General features: G+C 41.5%; 1 protein-coding gene across 1 annotated transcript in view; it reads left to right on the top strand.

The window, feature by feature from the left end:
* Window positions 1-6,105: 6,105 nt before the first annotated feature.
* The window catches only part of TRIM36 (tripartite motif containing 36), an 89,826-nt gene continuing 75,420 nt past the window's right edge, over window positions 6,106-20,511 (top strand). Inside the window, exon 1 of the mRNA XM_075601450.1 lies at window positions 6,106-6,362. Coding sequence (XP_075457565.1) covers window positions 6,300-6,362 — 63 coding nt within the window. The 5' untranslated portion in view covers window positions 6,106-6,299. The remainder of the gene's footprint in view (window positions 6,363-20,511) is intronic.

The following is a 20,511-nucleotide window of genomic DNA, read 5'->3' on the forward strand; positions in this document are numbered from 1 at the left end:
GTGCGGAAGCGTAAGTCTTAGCAAAATTTAAAATTTAAGCGCTCAAGGGCCGGTCACGTGAGCGGTTCGCCCAATGACGTCACAGGCCCCCCCCCCGACACGCCCCCCGGACGGCGCGCGGACCAAGGCCCGGGAAAGCACCCGCTTTACCTCAGCCTCTGCGCAGCCTAAGGCCTAGGACATAGTGCACTCAGCGTCGCTGAACCGGGCTGAGTCGCGCTGAACAGATGCACAAAGCCCCTGCATCTGTTATCAGCGCGGCTATAGTTTCTCCCTCTGCATGCTTGCTGATGCGTGCGGAGGCTGAGAAACTTCCCCGAGACAGGTAGGAGCGGTCACGTGACCACTCCCATCCAATGGGGCTGCAGCCGGTCCTACGGAGCCACCAGACCAGACAGAGGCAGCACAGAGGTGTGTGTGTATGTGTATGTATGTGTGTGTGTGTATGTAGGAGGGGGGGGGAGCGGATGATGTGTCCCCCTTCTACCCCGATCTTTGTGCCTGTCTCCCTGCCCGCGTGGGAGATGCAGGGATGTTGCGCTGCCCCCATGGGTGGGGGAGCGGGTGATGTGTCCCCCTTCTGCCCCAATCACCGTAGCTGCATCCCTGCCAGCGCGGGAGATGGAGGGGGGTTGCGCGGCCGCCGGGGGGAGGAGAGGAAAGGGTTGTGTCTCGGAGCAGTGGTGGCAGCAAGGTGGTGTGTGTGTAATTATATATATGTATGTGTGTGTGTGTGTGTGTATGTGTGTGTATTTGTTTGTGTGTGTGTATATGTGTGTGTGTCTGTGTATGTGTGTATGTGTGTCTGTGTGTGTGTCTGTGTGTCTGTGTGTCTGTGTGTGTGTATGTGTGTGTGTGTGTGTATGTGTGTGTGCGCATGAATATATTTATCAAATTGCACAATGTTAATAAATAATTTATTCTCACATGTCTTTTTTTTAAATTTGTAAAATATTATATAACACACACACACACACACACACACACACACACACACACACACACACACACACACACACACACACACACACACACACACACACACACACACACACACACACACACACGTTCCCCAGTGACACACAAACACACAGACCATGTCAAAGTCACACACACACACACACACACTGACAGCTACCAAGTGATACACACACAGTGATACCCGCCTCCCAAGCGCGCTTGCTGTCTCCTCTGCCAGGACAGCAAAAAGCTCCTGGTAGAGCGAGCGGCAGCAAGCAAAAGCGAGCAGCAGCACCTAAGCGCTTACTATGTCCCAGGCCTTAGGCAGAAAAGCTGAATAGGATTTGTGCAGCAGAGCAAGTACAGTATATCACAACGTTTTAAGAACTCTGACTGGAAATAGTCAAGTGCAAAATTGGGGTCCAGTATCAAATTGATTCTGTACCAAGGGCATTTGGTAAGATCAACAAGCAATGGTTGAAGGTAAAGTTTCTAAACGTCCTAGTGAATAGGACTTTAGGACAAGATTTTCATTGTCTGATTTTACGTACACAATACACTATGGCCTGATCTCTGAGAATGTCAGGTAAAATATCAGAGAATGGGATTCTGTTGTGACAGGAAGATAAGATCTAATCTTACAGCAAGTGGCTGCAAGACATTAGATTTGATCGGGTACTGTAGGTTGAGAAATCAGTGGGGTTACATTTAGTGATTTGAATTGTGTACAGATTTTGTTGTTTTTAGGGTCAAGCCAATTGAGGTTGAAGTCACCAAGAAGTGAGAGCTCACTCTTTCCATTCAGAGAAGAAATATTGATAAGAAAATTAGACACAATAGGGATTGTAATAGGACGGTAAATGCTAACAATGATGGCAGCTTTAGAGAAAGGGAGGTACATTTTGCCAACTAATTTTTGAAATGAGACTGGGCTATCTGGGTTATTTAGTACCACACATTTTAAGTAATCTTCAATACAAAATAACACCCTTCCTCTCTTAAACCAATCTTTCCTAAACATTGAGTAACCTTGAATAGACATAGATGTAAAAAGAGGTTTTTTTCTGTAAGAATTATGGTTTTAGGTTTATATATGAAGCACCATGCCCTTAGTTCATCAACTTTGGGCAGTAGACTATAGTTTAACTTCTGTTCAATGCCTCTTACAAATATGGGCATTTTAAAAATAATCAATGCTGCTAAACTGTGTCTGTCCTTAAATATATATAGGTCTATGAAGTCTCCTGAGCAAAATTCAACTCTGCACAGAGAGACAAAGGTGAATTACGACATAAGAGGCACAAAAGACACATGTTTATGTTAATTATTTAAAGCTTATTATAGTTTTGATACAAATGCAGTTTTCAATGATCCTGCTTCCTTACGCCCTACACCTTACACCACCGAGTAATACAAAGAAGCCATGGAGATTACCAATAAAAAGTGGCAAGATCTCCAGATGACATTGCAGCTTTTTTATTGGCGGGTGGAGAAAGGCTGACCCCAGTGGTCATATTATTCCCTTACATATTTGCACCTGAGATTTAAATGTTTTGGGAATAATGGGTTCCCAAGAGATGTGTAAACAGCGGTTCAGCTATGAAGTACACACACACACACAGCTCTCATTTCAATTTCACATAGGACTACAGAGATAAACTCACTTGTTTAATTGGCTGAAACTAAGTGATTCATTCCTTAAACAAATCAGACAATGTCTTTTTTTTAAATCTTTTCCAGAATGTTTACCTTGGCAATGGTCAGTTACATTTACTGAGCTTCTCTCTACCTTTCTCTGTTCCTTTTATTAGTTGGGGAAGCGTGTGCAGAAATCTGATTACCATGGCATTGGTGTGGATTAACTATCACTCCTTCCAGGGTCCTTGCTACAAAAACAGAAACAAATTATATCTTTGAATGTTTCACAAATTATTTTAATTATAATTTAACTATAAATGAATTATACTTTTATCGGATTTTTTTTTTTTTACAAGTCTACATTTGTCTAGGACCGATACATCACTGGAGCTAGGAATATTGATCATTACGTTATGTTAAGCCTTTTAGTGAATTTACCCCATAGAAAACATTGAAGGCACGCAAAACACACAAAATAAATCTTAGTGTACAGAGCTTGGGTATAAATCTATTATCTTAAACTGAATTATCAGATACTACCATGATTTGCATGCACATTATTGTACTACAATGAATTATCACAGAGTTTAAATCAATACTTTTAAGCAATTATACTTTATTGCAAACATATTACTTAAAAACATAAACATGTTGATTTGGTCATTTAAGTGTGTATAAATGATTACTGAAGCTAACACATTACTTACATACTGTAGATTGATTCTGTCAACAAATGTTCACTGATACTTGTACCACTATATCGAATGTTCTAATGTCAATTCTGACATGTAAAGGATCAATCCATGCAATAACCTATGTGTGTTTAAAATAAAATAAAAAAGCAGTTCTGTAGTATTAGACAATACTTACTGCATTTTTTTTAAATTCAACTCTTAATGCCATTTGTTAAGTGTTTTAATATACTGAGCATCCATTGATTTCTATAGCAGGTTTAAGCCCACTTCCCCAGGAGTGAAAGATCTTTGCAACACTTTCCTGTTTGTGATTATTTGTTGCCAATGTTCAACGGTAAGCGGAGAAGGGCTGTTAATCAGGTCCGAGAACTGGCTCTTGGCGGTGCAGAGCCTTTGTTCACCTGAGACACTGAGGCGCCTACCCAGCGGGAGGTATGGGGCTGGCCAAGGAAACCGTTGCCGGGTCATGGTCCCGCAGGCACGATTCCCATTGGCAAGTTTAAATTCCCCGCTTGCTAGCAGCAACCTCATCGATGGTGGTCCCGAGTGCCTAAGCCAGACCCCTACTCTCATTGGTGCAGCCGGGTGAGCCTTCGTCCTCCGATTGGCTGCACCGTCACGACCCGCGATCTGATTGGTCATCGGCCTCTGCTCCATGAAAAAGATAGGCAACCGAGGGCTATGTAAGGAGCAAGCCCGATCAGAGTAGCAGATGAACTTTGGAGTCAATCTGAAACATGGCTGGTGTGATTTTCGAAAGTATTATTATCAAATAGCACTGAGAAGCCGGGGAAGAAGACGTTCAGGGCAAGCCTACTGAAGCAGGCCCCTGCACCTTGTGGAGGCTAGATTCTTACCGCGCAGGCCCCTGCACCTTGTGGAGGCTAGATTCTTACCGCGCAGGCCCCTGCACCTTGTGGAGGCTAGATTCTTACCGCGCAGGCCCCTGCACCTTGTGGAGGCTAGATTCTTACCGCGCAGGCCCCTGCACCTTGTGGAGGCTAGATTCTTACCGCGCAGGCCCCTGCACCTTGTGGAGGCTAGATTCTTACCGCGCAGGCCCCTGCACCTTGTGGAGGCTAGATTCTTACCGCGCAGGCCCCTGCACCTTGTGGAGGCTAGATTCTTACCGCGCAGGCCCCCATTTGGTGAGTGTTTCATTGTGACTGTGTATTTTATATGTTTGCTGGCTTGCCAGAATAAACTTTAGTTTATTCAACTTCTGTGTCCTGCCTGGTGATAGAGATCCCGGTGGTTTCGGTGTTAAAAGTTCTGGTCTCCCGTGACAGTGATGATAATAAACGTTCCACGGTGAATGTTTCCTTTCCACTGTATGCTGCAGCGCTCTAGACATATCTGCTTTTCTCTTGCAGACGTAGCTAGGTTCAGGAATCTGCAATTAGGAAAGAATGCAGAGATTGTTCATTAATTGGCAATCCAAGCGACACTTTTTAAATATATGATTAGCTTAATTGAAATTAGATTACATGAGCTGCCGATCCATTTGTTCTCCCAAGATCAATCAGCAAAATCCTGCTTCCCAGGGTTCGCTAAATGGCTGCCTTTCAGTTTCAATCAATCCTTCAGACAGTGTAACTCAGCAGCTACAATGTATTCTTATATTACGAAGGTCACATCATCAATTGTGACAGTTTCCTGCTCAAACTGCAGGGAATATTGGCAACAAATGATCACAAACAGGAAAGTGTTGCAAATATTTTTCACTCCTGGGTGAGTGTGCTAAACCTGCTATACAAACCAAAGGACGCTCTGTATAAGGCCGCGCTTATAGTGCCGTCGATAGCGACGGGTGACGTCACCCGTCGCCACAGGCAAAAGTTATATTTCGCTGGGCTGTTGCGTTGCGGGTTTCCGGCCATTTGATTGGTTTAAGGGCCGTCACATGAGGCGACAGCCCTTGAAAAATCAAATTTTGCCGGCTTCCAGTTTTCGCGACGTCGCTCCATCGCATTGTTGCCGGCACTATAAGCGCGGCCTTAGTCATTAAAAATGGCATCAAAAAAAATGCAGTAGGTATTCTCAAATACTACAGAACTGATTTAAAAAAAACACACACATGTAGGATATGCTTAGATAGCTCATGAGTGTCCTCATTTCCAGGGGTGCCTACAAACTTAATATGGAGGGACATACCACAAATAAAGACAATAGGGGTAATTTATTAAGGTCCCCTGGCTGCAGACATTGGCCAAAACGTATGCAAAAATACAGTGCACTGTATGTATGTATATCTTTATTTATATAGCCCACAGTTGTACTTAGTGCTTTGCAAGAGAGACAATACAGTACAGGGAATTATAATACAATAAGTGCAACAAATAAGATGAGACAATAGAAAAGGAAATCCCTGCCCCAGAGAGATGACAATAATTATTTCCTATTGTTACTTTCATGTCTGAAGCGCTTATTCCCACTACGTGTTATAATATGTGTTATAATATGCTGTGGAGCCCTATGTACCTGGATTGCTCTATATAAAGACATACATACGTCAATTAATGAAGAAAATCAAATTAGTATGAATATATTTGGTGATATTATTTGCAGCAAGGAGCCTTTGGGGGTGTGGTGTGTGTCCCTCTCTTAATTAAACATACACACCTATCTGTGATGGGGAATAAGACTTCTCACAATCCTGGATATGAAGCACATGGGATCTGCCCTTTGCAGCACAGACCATGTTGTATGACTTTCAGGGAAGGAGGGGAGGCACATGGGCGGTGCTAATCTGTGCACGGATTGGGTTGCGCTCATAAATTTTGCACATCATGACAGCCTATCAACTTTATTGCATTTTTACCCCCCCAAACCGAAACAACTAGGATACCAGCACAGCTCTCTCTCTCTCTCCCTGTTGGTTTCCCATTTGCATGCAGCTCGTCTTGCAAACTTGGGCAGAGTTGCTTCCAGCTCAAGTCATTAGCTGCCTGGGGCAGTCACTCCGCCTCATTAAGGAGTAGAAGATCCTTTTATATTCGTTTTAAAATGATCGGGTCCGACGAAATCAAGCAATTCGGCTTCATAATGGACGCCCTCACAAAGAAGCAGGTGAGGAGTCTGTGTAATGTATGAATCATATCTTAACAGTACATAACAGCAAATGCTGCAGAGTGCATGCAAGTTACCAGCAATAATCATGGTTTCAACTGGGAAAAGTAAGACAGAGGTGCTGATTGGCAAAGACAAGAAGATGAAACATACAATAATTCTGATTTCCTTCTATCAAATGTGTATAAATAATAATGGGTGCTTTGTAGTGGAGCATGGAGATAGCAGTACCAAGTGTCACATCTTATACATTGTCCCCCTCTATGCTAGTTAACCCCTAGGATCATCATTGTTGTTGTGTAAACTCTGGTACTGTGAGCCTATGTTTGTTTATTCCTGTCCCAAGGCTGCTTGTGTTCAAATATGTTTTATTTCATAGGTTTTGGAACACGTTTTCCTATACATTTTAAACTTGTTTGGGCTAAATAATGTTTATCAAGGGCACTTTAAGTATAGGTTTAGGGATAATGCTTATTTGCACAGCAGAGACATTAAGAACCCATGGTTCAGTGCTAATCAGCTCAGCTTTGACCCTACATTGCCTTATCCTTGGTTTTTCCTTGGTGGTGTTTCAGCTGACGGTCGCTGAATAATACATTTCACAAACTGTGTGTCCATCCACAGCCCAGATAGCAAAGAAACCTGTCTTTATGAATCATTAACTGCGCATAAAGCGTTACACATCCATAATGTTGTTATGCTATGAATGCCACACCCTGATGCACCCAAATACAACAAGCAAGGGGAGTGGCTGCAGCTGGTACATCTTTAAGGTGCTATCTTTAATTATTGAATACATTTTTCTTTCCCATTAAAAATGGGGCCCCTTCTGGTTCCAGAGCCACCCAGCTGAAAGCCACAAACCTTGTATTTCTTACTCTCCTCTTACTAAAAGGAATGTCGATGTAAAGGTGCTTAGAGCACACATACATTCCAATGACCCTTCTCTTATTGATACGTTATAGAGTAATGAAGGGCTGCAATTCTTTTATCCCTCATGGAAGGTATACTCCAAAAAAATCCTTGGCACTAATATATATGTATGTCATGGACCTGGAGGCTCCCAGAAATTAAACGAGTCAAAATAAAAAACAAAGTTGGAGAAACTATAACAATGGACAAAAAGAAGGTATACCAGTAGAGGTGGTTTCATATCATTTTTTTTTTTTTATAGCCGTAAGGATATTTATTAAGTGCCGATGAGGGGTATTGCACTCTGATTTGGCGTTAACCGCCATTGAAGTTAATGGTTAACGCCAGATGATGGTGCGATACCCTACATTGGTGCTTGGTGACTTCCGGAATAAGCGTGATACTGTATATAGGAAGATTCAGACTATCAATGATCATACAATTCAACAGTCTGTGTCTGAGGCACAGACCGACTTAAGGTCACAAGAATGATATGGACACCACTCCAAAGGTCAATAGCTTAATTTCACCCTCTGACAAAATAGCTAGTAATACTCCTTTAATTGTTTTGTAGATATAGGGTTAAAATAAATTCCCTTCACCCATTAGCACCAAGAGAAAACAAATCTGATAAAGTTCCTTCTTATGTAATATGAAATGCATGCAGAATGTGTTCAGGCTGTGTAAAATTAACTGTTAGCTAGTATTCAATATGTTGTTTAAAAGTAGTGGTACTGTGAACTGATGGACCCAGCCCTGTACTTTGCAGAGGCATGGCAATTTGCTTCTGGGTTTTATCATTGGTGTGCAATTTATTTATTTTTACCCTCAAGTTAGATGTGGCCTTGCTATGGATGGGACTCGTGCACACCCTCTTTATGTATACCTTTTTAAAATAAAATAACCGGTTTTAGAAGGTTCTTCATATTATCTATTTCCCCTGGTTTATTTATTTTATATAGTTACGTGAGTGCGCATTTGTTTTTGGTTGAGAACCCCACCTTCGTTTTTGTTCTTCTGTGCCACTCCTTGAAACATAAACACTAATACAAAAAAAGCTGTGTTGTGGTGGTTTATTTTTTCAGATCCTAAACTTGTTCTTTAGATCATGTTACAGAGCAGTGGTAGGCAACATGATATACCTCAAGGGCCGCACATTACCCACATATACATATGGTGTATAGGGACGATGCAGCCGTGGGTATAAACTTCTCCCTGCCCCCAACACTTGGCTTCTAAAATGCCAGCAGACTGTTTAATACTGTCCCACTCCTCTCTTTTACACAGGGAACTACTAAATCAAATCAAATCAGGTTTATTGGCATGACGAACATTTCAGTATTGTCAAAGCGTGAATAATAGGGGGTGGGGGACAATAATTACACGAATACTAGAGGGTAGGGTATAATGATTGCACGGTCTATGGGTAACAGTTTCACACAGGGATGTGGGGGTTAGTGGACGTCTCTCAGCTTGTGGCAGGTGCTGATATAGTGTGCAGCCAGTTCTGCTGTGGTTTCATCTTCTCCCAGGAGGATCGCTATTTTTTGGTTCTCTTCTGTATTATTAAAGTTCTGGATAAGAGCAGTGAGTTTCTCTAGGTGGGCACTCCTCACTTCAGAGTATTGTGTGCAACGCGACAGGCAGTGTGTTTCATCTTCTACCTCTCCTAGCTCACATCTTTGGCATAGTCTCATCTCCCGGGGCTTCCTGTTCTGTCTGTCTGCCTGTTTCTATTTCTAGGCTGTGGGCACTTATTCTGTACTGGCCCAGGGTCTGTCTCTGTTTTGAGTCTTTTACCTTCAGTATACGGTAGGGTGCCAGAGTGTATTCTCTCTGTAGGCTGTGGTAGGTTTCCAGCTTCTTTGAGCGCTGGATATCATTTTCCCACATTGTCACATACTGCTTCTTCATTTCGTTGGAGATTGAGTTGATTTCTTTTTTCGGCAGGTTGTTGATCTGTGTGGGGGGTTTTGTCCTTGGAGTGAGAGGACAAGTTGTTTGATGGCACAGGATTTAGTGAGGAGGTCCTGGCTTCGCATTGCTCTATAGCAGCAAGACTAATTAGCACGGACATTAGGCTGCTCAGGGAGTGGGAAGAAGCAACATCTCCACTCCCTCTGGACTGAGGAGAGGGCGGGTACAGGGGTGGCCAGCGGTTGGAGGGGGGACCGCATTTAACGCCCTTGATGGCCCTATGCGGCCCAACCATGCTACTAATGCTATATTTGTACTCTGACAACAGATTGGTGGAAAGCCTTTTCCAAACAAAATACACACGGTTTTGTTAAAGGGAAATTGTTATAACAAAAGGTAGTTGTGCTTTATATTGCCCTTAAAAATCACACGGATCACTGTTGACATCAATGCAGTATATGGCATCCCCAGCAGAATCAAATTTTTTTTTTCTTTCTCTTCTTTCCGTCATTCATTCTTTGGGTATCAAGTGATTTTTGTGTCCCCCCCCCATCAATATTTTATAGCTATTGGTATCTGGGGAGTATAGTACTATGCATACATAATGTACTGCCATGGAGAGCTAGAAGTCCTGTCTCATTTTTCATGTCTGCCCCACCTTTTGGGCTCATTAAAAAGGCCCCCTCTGTACTGTAAGGTCTCGGCCAGGCAGGGAACGGGCGCTCGTGCGCTGCGCCCTGCTCGGCCGGGCGATTCGTGGCCGGCTAGACGCGCGCTCGCCTGGAGGCGCGGCCACGACGTCACGGAGCTGGTTCGCCCTCATTGGGCGAATCGCTCATGTGACGCGCTTGCCAGCAGCAAATTCAAATTTGCTTGCTCGGCAAGCGGCTAAGCGCCGAGTAGGCGCGCCCGCCTGCTCACGCTGGCCACACACATTGTCGCAATGTGTCTCATTGTGGCGAGCGGCAGCGTGCCCGCCTGCTCAGCGCCACCCTGGACGAGGCCTAAGATCGCATGAAGCCACTTCCCTGTGATGGAGAAGAGTTCAACTCCATTCAATTGAATGGGCGTAAAATCTCTAGCACAGGGAAACTAATTCACAGCACAGTGTTTGGGCCAAGCATTTGATGATGGACATGCAATATTTGGCTTCTATGAGTATTGGGTTATTTTACTGTAACTAGTGATGAAATCACCAGATAGCTATAAACTTTGAAATATTGATTTGGCACCTCTGCACTGTGAGCATATTTTTGGCTTGTGCTACGTGTAACATTATATACAGTCTAAGAGTTATTTTTTTTTGTTCGTAGAATTAATACAGTATATGGTGAATTACATACAGTATTACCCTATTAATACTATCCCCTTCACCAACGTGGCAAATCCGCACTACCTGATTTTATTTTTAACGTCGCCTTTCCCGGGAGGATGATCTAGCTGCTGGAAATGTTCTGGTGTGCAAGACATGAATAAGGAGAGAGACTGACATACAACCTGTTTTATATGTATTCACTAATTTTTAGAGAGAATATTCTATAATAAAGTTCTCCATTGCAGATCACAAAGTTTGTTCCACACAACTTTCAGGGCTGAAAGTTTTTATAGTAAATGAGGATGTTGGTAATTGAACAGATTGGAGGCTGCCTGTTACCCACACAGATCAGTCTGTTGCAGACAGGCACATGTGCGTTTCTTTGTCAGTTATCTGAGGTGCTATCCAGTGAGGGTGTATATAAAAAAAAAAATGTTTTACATTTTTTCTCACATTGATTACCAATGGGAAAAATCTCTAGTGAATAGGACACTGAGCAGATGCATTCTCTTCCCACCCGTTCACACAACTTATCGCATCCACAACCTGGAGGGTGCCACAAATGCAAAAAAAAAACCCAGAGGTCTGGACAAAACATCCCTGAGCAGATTGCATGATACTGGCTGCTCTCAGAATGCAAACAAGGAGATAATACCTTAATGAAGTTAGAGGATTGAACAAACAATCTGTGCAATAACACGCCCTGCAAAAGCAAACAGCCGGTCTGCTAGTAATATAGTCATAACAAGACTGCGAAGTAGCTTGGCCCTCAAGGGTACTGACTCGAACACACATACATAACCAGAGGGCTGCAGGTGAGCCTGTAATTTGTACTGAAGACACATTCTATTAGACACGCGTCAAAATGCAATTTTTCTGAGCTATAAAAATATAACCCCTTGAACATTTTAGCGCTCTTGACAGAGGCCTCAGCTAACCTTTTACAGTTACAATATTGGGTTCACCATCATTATCACTTCACAGTGAGTGAAATCTGGAGGTAGGGGCAGTTTTCCCTCCCACCCCCACCCCAAGCACGATTATGTTAAATATTTTGTCACAATACTTTGCAGTAGGATGTTTTTTCACCTTTAAAAAAAAAAAAAAAAAACGTGCATAGTATGAATCTGTCAAATATTTATTGCCAGAATATAAAAGATATGAGGTAACACTCGCTCTGTATACTGTCTGATATAATATCTCTGCTTTATTACTGGGTCTGTATAATATTTTTTTGGTAAGATACATACATATAAAACATTAAAAATAAGTCCAAAACCTAAATTAATATGGCTGCTAACCCTCCCTCAGTGATGTTGGTAGAACTCAAGAAAAATGATCTGAGAAGATTTAAGATAAAACATTCCCCCCCCCCCCGATAAGAGCGTTTGTAGTCTGCATGGGAAATGGCTCTGTGCTGCCTGATGGACTGGAGAAAGTAAGAATAAATGGCAGGAGTTGCCATGTAAGCCTTATTTGCCCTTTTTAAACGTTTTTATTGTATATTCAACAGTAATAATGGGAGGTTGGGGGTACAGAACTCATGGGGAAAAGGGAGAGTATTTACAGAGGTGACACCATTTTTAATACAGTATAAATGCAAACATGTACCATACAGATTATTGACTTGGGTAGTACCGGGGCAAAGCAAACAAAAAACAACCACGAAATACAAATCTAGTTAAATAAAGTAAATCAAAGTAGAATACATGATTGTGCTATGCATCTTATTACAGACGTCGTTACAAGTTCTTGCAATATCTATAGGCCTGACGGATACTGATAAACATTCTCCTGGGGGTGATCACGCCCTCGTGCACATCGGTAAAGTATTCTTAAAGAATGTCAACCACTTTTTAAGGGCGTTTTAATACCATTGATGGAACATTTTAAACTCTTTCTCCTTGATCAATACACATAGAGCTCTGTGCAATTCCCTAAAATATATCCTCCCACCCTTCTTGGTCTAGCTCCTCTCATAGATCCCTTTCCCATCTCCTGAATCTGGGTTTAGCTGGGATCTCTGTATCTGACAATATTCTAATACATTGTTGAGATCAAACGTTTCTGAGCCTCTTTGCTGAGAGAGGCCTTCAAATGTCGTTCCATTTGCATAGGGGGCCTTGGTTCTACTGGAATCTCTTAGCTGGTAGTATCAAAACAAAGCCAAGTGATGCAGCCCTATTTTGTTAAATAACCACTGTATAAACAAATGTAATTCCATCTTCTCCCCATAGGATATAAGCTCTGACTATTGGGATATTTCCTTCTGTGAGATTGGTTGATATAGTGTTTTTTTTATTTTATTTCAGAAAGGAATAGTCTAGGCAACTCCGCTGTCTCAAGATAGCTTTTCCATTTTGCCTGAAAATCCCTGTCCATAGCCACCCGTACCTCGTTATAAAGTTCTCTATAGAATTTTGTCGATTCAGTTGGCTGTATACTTTGGATTGGATGTGCAGTCACTATTTCCCTTTCTAATTCCTTGTATTCTCGATTTTGTTCCCGAATCTTGCGCAGTCTAGCTGCTAACATAGTCTGCCTTATTGGCTTTAAAAAAAAAATGGTTGTCTTGTCCACGACATGGACCTTCTTTACCGGACAGATACAAGTTCAGTTCTCCTCTAAGGAATGTCGGTTCTTTTCCAATAGATTCATAGTTACTGTTTTGAGTGCTCTCTCCAAGTGTTCAATTTTCTGTTGGAGGGTCGAGACTTGGTGTTTTTTCTCCCAAGTTTCCCCCCTTTCAAAATGGGACAGATTGGGGGACGCTGCACCTATGGCACATACAGCATTTAGTCAAATATTGTACACTATTGCTCTGAAGCACGTGCGATGTGAAAGCTTCAGATTCTGGATTCATCTGCGGTCGGCTGCAAACGTTGGGCGTCTCAGGGAAATTAATTTCTAACCTCTGTCACGAATGGCACACCTGTGAGCACGTGACTTGTATATGTGACCAGGGTTAATACACCGCTATCAGCTTCAATTTTTGCCCGCTCAAGGTCCCTCAAATTAATATCTCCTCCCCTCAATCCGTCACAATATGTTTACTTCGCTGCCACCCCCAGAGTTCTGAAATATTAATTTGCAGAGTCTTTGGTCCCAGTTTTACTAAAGAAAATATGCACTTAACACATCTGTTGTAGAAAAATGAGTCCAAAAAAGGTGAATTACTCTCTACAGAACATGCAAGCTCAATCAGAGCTCAAAGATATACTTAAAGTTTAGATTTAATATACAAAAGTAGTACGGAAAAATATTACAAGAACATACAATACAATAAAGGCAGACCGTTTCATCAAATAAAAAGTATAAACAAGCAGAATTCCTTACCATACGTTACCAAGAATGTATCAGGATACAAGGTAATAGAACAATGTTCTGGTGAATGGTGCTCTAATGACTGTGGTAACTAGTCTGTTGAAGACAGAATAATGTGCATAATCTTGATTGAAGATCTTAATTAGATACAAAAATGCAAAGAAAGTGAGTGCTGGGGTACACGGGTAAGCGCTGAATGGTGAGACAAATGTGTATCATGTCCTAGGAGGTGCTAGATTAAGGCCTCGTTCAGGGTGCTGGCTTCGGAGGGAGGGCGTGCTGCCGTGAGAAACAAAGTATTCAATTTGAATACTGGTTGTCGGGGTAGCAACCGCCCTGTCTCCGAAGCCAGGAGTTGAAGCTGACTACAGTTTCAATAAACGAAAATTTCGTTTTTTGGAGCTGCAGCAGCGTCACAGGGACCAAGGCAGCCAATGAAATCATTCTTCAGAATGATTTCATGACTGCAACCTCGATACTTACCCTGCTGTGTGTAACCCCACCCCCTCCCCAACGCTGAAAAGTCTGCTGGGGGATAAACACAGATCGTCCAGCAAACTGCCGCACTGCCTCCCTCCCGCCCTCCCTCCGAGTCCTGCAGCTGGCACCCTGAACGAGGCCTTATTGGCTCCACTGAATCACTTCCAAATGGGACTGTGTCCTGGGAGCTAACATCCACCATGTGTATACATCCCAATAGCCAATATAGGGTAACTCACATGCATAGTCCTGATGAGCTTCTGTAGGCGTGCATCCCCTGGAATCAATAGAGAGTTATCCTCCGAAAAGGTAGGTAAAGCGGAGCACAGCCGTGCTTGTAGGGATATTGCAGGCTAACAGCCAGTAGAATAAAAGCTTCTTTATTAGGACAACATGGTGCAGACAGGAAAAACTCTTGCGCGTTTCACGGGCGCTTCGTCACTCGAAGCGCCAATTGTGGCGTGAAACGCGCAAGAGTTTTTCCTGTCTGCACCATGTTGTCCTAATAAAGAAGCTTTTATTCTACTGGCTGTTATCCTGCAATATCCCTACAAGCACGGCTGTGCTCCGCTTTACCTACCCTTTCGGAGGATTACTCTCCAAGAATGTATCAGATTCCGCCTCAAATGGTTTTGAGTTGATAATGCAATTTGACGTGTCCTAGTTGGCATAAGACACTCCCTTGGTTAAAATCTAATTCTTAATCACAAATGCAAGCTTTTTATCCCCCCAAATCCTTCGGCCTTGCAAACAGGACAAGACAACATTTCTGGGTTGGTCCTTACCCACCCGTCATCAAGAGATTTGAAGAAATTGTAATGGCTGAAGTGAGAAAATGCTCTTAAAAACGGTCTTAATATTTAAAAGACTTGCTAACTTAATTTCTATCATATTAAGACAAACACCATCTTTACTGTTGCGTGTGCATACTTAATATGTGCACCTGGATATGACACGTCATGTTTTAGGGCTCCGTTTGAGTGATATGGATATCTCACATTTGCAGTTTAACCTGTCCAGTATTTCTAAACTCCATTTGAACAACTGAACGTGCTGGTTAGAAATATGTTTTTTTGTATTTTTGTGCATCACATGAGATACAAGATATAATATTTTATATAGATCTCAAACTAAGCAGTGACCTGTTCGTCAGCTCTTTGTTTTTCACAGGTCATGTTTCAAGATCTGAGGTTCCTTTTGAGGCTGACCGCACACGATCTGGGTACTGTCTTCCATACTATACATAATTCACTTTTAGTGTGCCATCAATACTGTAATAACCCCAAGGTTCAGTTCACTTTCTAGATCAAGACAGAAACAGGAAGGGTCTTGACCTGTCAAAAACAATTCTTGTATTTTTAAGACCATTTGCAACTAAAACTAACCTCTGACGTGCCAGTTTTATTAAAATACTTAATCTCATGACCTTTTCATTGCAACCTCCATTTGGCCTCCCCTGCAATGCGTCGCTGCTCCCTGTACAACAGAATTAAATATTGTTAAACAGAACCAAACTGAGACCCTATAGTTGTTTGACCTTGGACACCACAGACATTTTGTCTATTGGGTTTGGTTAGTTTGGGAATTTGTATATTTGATTCATCAGGTCCTATGAATGAAGTATAAAGTTGTTGTTAAAGGTTATATATTTTGTATATCGGAATGCTAAATGTTTAGAATAGAAACACCCCGCCCCCTACACCGAAATGAAACACAGGAATTTTACATTCTTCATGAACAAACTCTGATCAGGTAAATAATTTAGCCATCCGAGAATTATGTGCGCATTGGTTAATTCAAACACTCCCAAAAGCGTCCATGCTTATTGTGGTACCAATTGTGTAATATGACTAAAGCCACCCAATTTAGGAATATTGGCGATGCATGGTTACATAGAAAAAGTAAAAAAAAAGTGCAATCGCCAGTGTGTTTATGAATTTAAGCTAGCAGTATGGCTCGCTGCCTTCCTCAAACATCCCACTAATAGATTTTATCGGACGCGGAGACCCCTAGCTGGAGGGGGGAGCGAGAACAAGAACCAAAACGTTGTAATCTCACTCCAAATAAAAAGACAACATTTTAGAACAACCAAGTAATAAGTCCAGAATTCACTTTGATAAGCGGAATATACTCTACTAGTTCAAAATGGGATTTTGCCATAACAATTACTTAATCTTCTCTCAACGGCCTAGAAGATGAGGGGAGACTGAGTCTGAATTAGGACGGTGCCAAAGCGCCCCCCCCCCCCTTAATTTATCTTATCCCATATCGGTCTCGAATTTGATTTTTATGAGCTCTGGGAGGAGGAGGGTAATTATACTTATTACTTTATGTTTTGTCAATTGGATGTAGCATTGGGCTCCCCCTGTCTTTTTTGTTTGTATACATTGGCCACGCTCAGTAGCACTCTTATTGACATAAATGTATATGTGTGGTGGGTGTTGAAGTTAGAGCGTGCTGGGAATGTGTGTGTTAATTTAGTTCCTGACTGGCAACAGTCGCTTGGAGGTAAGTGGCACCCATCCCACCTTTTTAACTTGGGAGGTTCTAGCATTTTGCTGAATGGACAGGACTCACTGTGGTTGCTTCCCCTCATACAGAGGTAAAAGGAAGTGTTCACAGTTTAGTGTTAGGACCTGCATTAATTTTGGTTATACCTTGACGTGGTATGCAGGCTTATGACGCTTTGGCCAAAGGGTTTATCTAAATAACCAAGTAAATAATAATCTTATTATTGAAGTATTTAAACTTTATACTTATTAATTTATATTTTGTCACTTGGATGTAGCATTGGGCAGCCCCTGTCTTTTGTTTACATACTAGATTTTACCTACAGCTTTATGCACTTCCCAGGGGTAGACGTTTGTTTCATTGTGGTACTGAGTGGACAGCTCCATTACTGGAGAGCATTTGACAAGTCCCATGCTCTCCCTATAAGTATTTATGTACAGTATATAGAAGTGTTTTTTTTTTTTGCATGGATACTACTGCTCATTCTCCAAGCTGTCCACACACTTCTTCCCATCCCCCCCCCCTTAGGAGGATCTCATTTCAAAGCACTTTTACTTCCCCCTTCTGCATGGCAGTATTTATGGTGGAAGGCAAAACAAAGGCAACTTTTGTTCACTTTGCATAAACCCATCCTCCTTTTATACACACTTTTTCTTTTTGCAACAACAGTAGGGCAGAGGGACAGCAGCAAGCGCCTGCCTCCTGAAATACTTTAGTACTGCCTTTTCTCAGATATAATCTGGCAAAAACCCTTCCGATTTTATTAGATAAAATGTATTGAGTCCAACAAACATCTTGAATGACAAAAAAAACAACCTACAAACAACATTATCTCCATGCTCTCATCACAAAGCAACAGGAATGAGTAGGATTGTATGGGTCAGTGTTTACATGGTAACCCCTCACACAGTAGTAGGCCTGCTATACTTCGACATTTGTACAGAGTACTCAAGCCTACCTTTTCTGACTATCATGCTCCTTGTTTGCCTGAAATATGAGTAAATGCACTGTTTCAGTATTTATGGAGGTTGATTTGGCATCAAAGGGATTAAGGAAATTGATGCAAATTTAGCAACTAATGGAAACCGTTAGATGTTCCAATTATTTAAATGTCCTTTTGTGCACTGTAAAAAGTGCAACCGACTTATTTTAGAGCAGGGGTCTTAACTGAAGTCCCTGGAGTATGACTGGTTTCCTGTGACTTGAGTATTGGTCCCTAGAGTCCCGTTTAAAATTAATTTTAGGCATCTCTCAACTGCCCATTATTGCTCGTTCTTTCGCTGTCAGCAGTTCATTGCTGAAGGTTGATTTCTAATATATTGTTTTTCAGATTCTAGTCCTCCAGGTTTTTATAAATATTTATATTTTTTTTGTTTGTACTTTTTAATGAACGGAGCCACAATGTAGGTGTGTGCAAGTTCTCCTCCACACCATTATTAACGTCAAAGTGTTCTGTGAAAAGGCAATGTTGAGAACCCGTTCTAGAGAAAATAAGACCTAAGAACCGTACAGTAGGGCCCCGCTTTTCGGCATTGCGCTAATATGGCGGTTTTCAATTCTATCCATGTTCATTATGTTCTGCTTTTTCTGCGTTCGGCATGACGCACTCAGTAACTGAAAGGGCGTATTGTTGGTGATTCAATCTGTCCGTGACAATAAGCTAAGGACGAACATATTTTAAGGTAAGCAATGTGTGTACAGTACTGTAGTTCAGACATATAAAGTGAATGCTGCACACCTTGAAAAAATTATTTTAAATGATACAATTACCGGTGCTCCCGTGATTGAACGAAAGCGTTTCCAGTCCTGAATCAGTAGCAGAAGAAACACAGGGCACAACGGATTTGCAAATCTAAACTCATTTATTTGAGCCAACAGTGTTGGCTCAAATAAATGAGTTTAGATTTGCAAATCCGATGTGCCCTGTGTTCCTTCTGCTACTGTACAGTACTGTATACATTTTATTTTTGAAAACGGGAGTGGTGATAGGGAGTTATCAACTACAAACCATACTAATGATTTCATTTGTTAATCGATAATTATAATATGTGGGTGCAAACTATGAAGTGAATCAGTAATCCGTGCTTCAGCACAAGTTTAGCCACCTGTGCTGAAGCTGGGATAACCTGAAAACCTGACCTGTTGGGGGGGGGGGGGGGGGCTCTTGAGGGCTGGAGTTGTGCACCCCTGTTCTAGTGTACCATAATGTGTAACTTTCAATGCAACTCTGCTCACAATGTCAGCAATGCAGTGATGGATGCAGTGTACATGCTGCAGATCAATTTGTAAAACCTAGTATTTGATCTATTAAAGCAGATACAGTATGTACCTCAACTGTTGGCAACTTGCCTGGCAAAGGAGAGAAGTTGTTGAAGTTAATCATTGTTGGAGTAGATCTATGCGGGTAATGGAAATGTATTTCCAGACTTTGCTTAATACACATGTACAGTATTTCCGACTAATCCTTACCACTACCTTTTTAGTGCTCTTTAGTTTCTGATGCAAACCACTTAGACAAACTAATTCTCTGGAGGTTCATGTGTAATACTTAATGCACGAATCAATGTGTAATGAGAAAATGGTGGATCATTCATTGTTTGGAAGCAGAATATCACATTGTTAGGGGACAAAGAATTTAGTGTTTAAAAAAAAAAAAAAAACTTTTTCTTTTAAGTCTTCCTGAATATAAATTGGTTGAGATTAGTGTTCCTGGTGTTTTTGTAAAGGGATTTTTTTAAAGACCCATAAATGAGCACTTCCAATCAATTGTTGAATATAAATACTAAAATGATTATAAATCAAATCCCATTTTTAATGTCTTTCAACTTCCTGAGCCAATGTTGGTGACCTATGCTTAAGGATTCCAGTTTAGAACCCCACCCCCCCAGTGCTTTCATGTTGTAAAGAAATATGTGCTTGTTTGTGCTAACCATAAATAAAATGGGCAGACATTTGAATTGTTTATTGGTGCACTTTTATTCCGTTTCTATACCCCCTTGTGTTTCTGTTGTTTGCTACCTAAAGATTTGGTGGAATGCAATAAGAAATTATGCTTCATTTCTGTTTCAGTTTTAATCAAAAGTGCAAAACGATCAATCGGGGCATTTTTTTTCTGCTTTAAAACCAGACCATCTACTTGTACATTTTAAGGCCATGCATGCCATGAGCAAAATGGTGTGACCGAAATCTTGTTTTCTGATTTCCTAGAAGTGCAAACTGCAGTTCTGTGGAAAAGATAAATAAAATCAGTGCTTTGTGTACTACAAAAGACCAGCCACTCTTCATCCATTGATGGTTTTTTTTTGCAAGTCATAGCATTATCTTCTATTGTCCAGAGAGAACAATACATCATGACCACTTAAGTAGAAAGCCTAGTTTAGAGATGAACAAATAAAGGGCATTTCACAGACAACATTGCTGCAGAATAAATGTGTTGCAGAAACGCACCATAGATGCAATACGATTTGTAACAATAACTCGTGTGCAGTGTTTAAAGATCCATCCTTACAGTACCAGAGCATGCAACACATTGTTTGGTGCTGTTTGTGTTCTTGCAGTACATTGATGGCGCCTTCTAGCTCAGGCTATTAATAAATACAACTTTTAATTCCTGGCACCTATTAGTTTAACAATATGTTGTATTCATACATAGGTGATTGGCCAAACGTGCATTTTCTTTTTGCATTGCAT

The sequence above is a fragment of the Ascaphus truei genome, chromosome 1 (genome assembly GCF_040206685.1).
Source record: "Ascaphus truei isolate aAscTru1 chromosome 1, aAscTru1.hap1, whole genome shotgun sequence".
Lineage (NCBI taxonomy): Eukaryota > Metazoa > Chordata > Amphibia > Anura > Ascaphidae > Ascaphus > Ascaphus truei.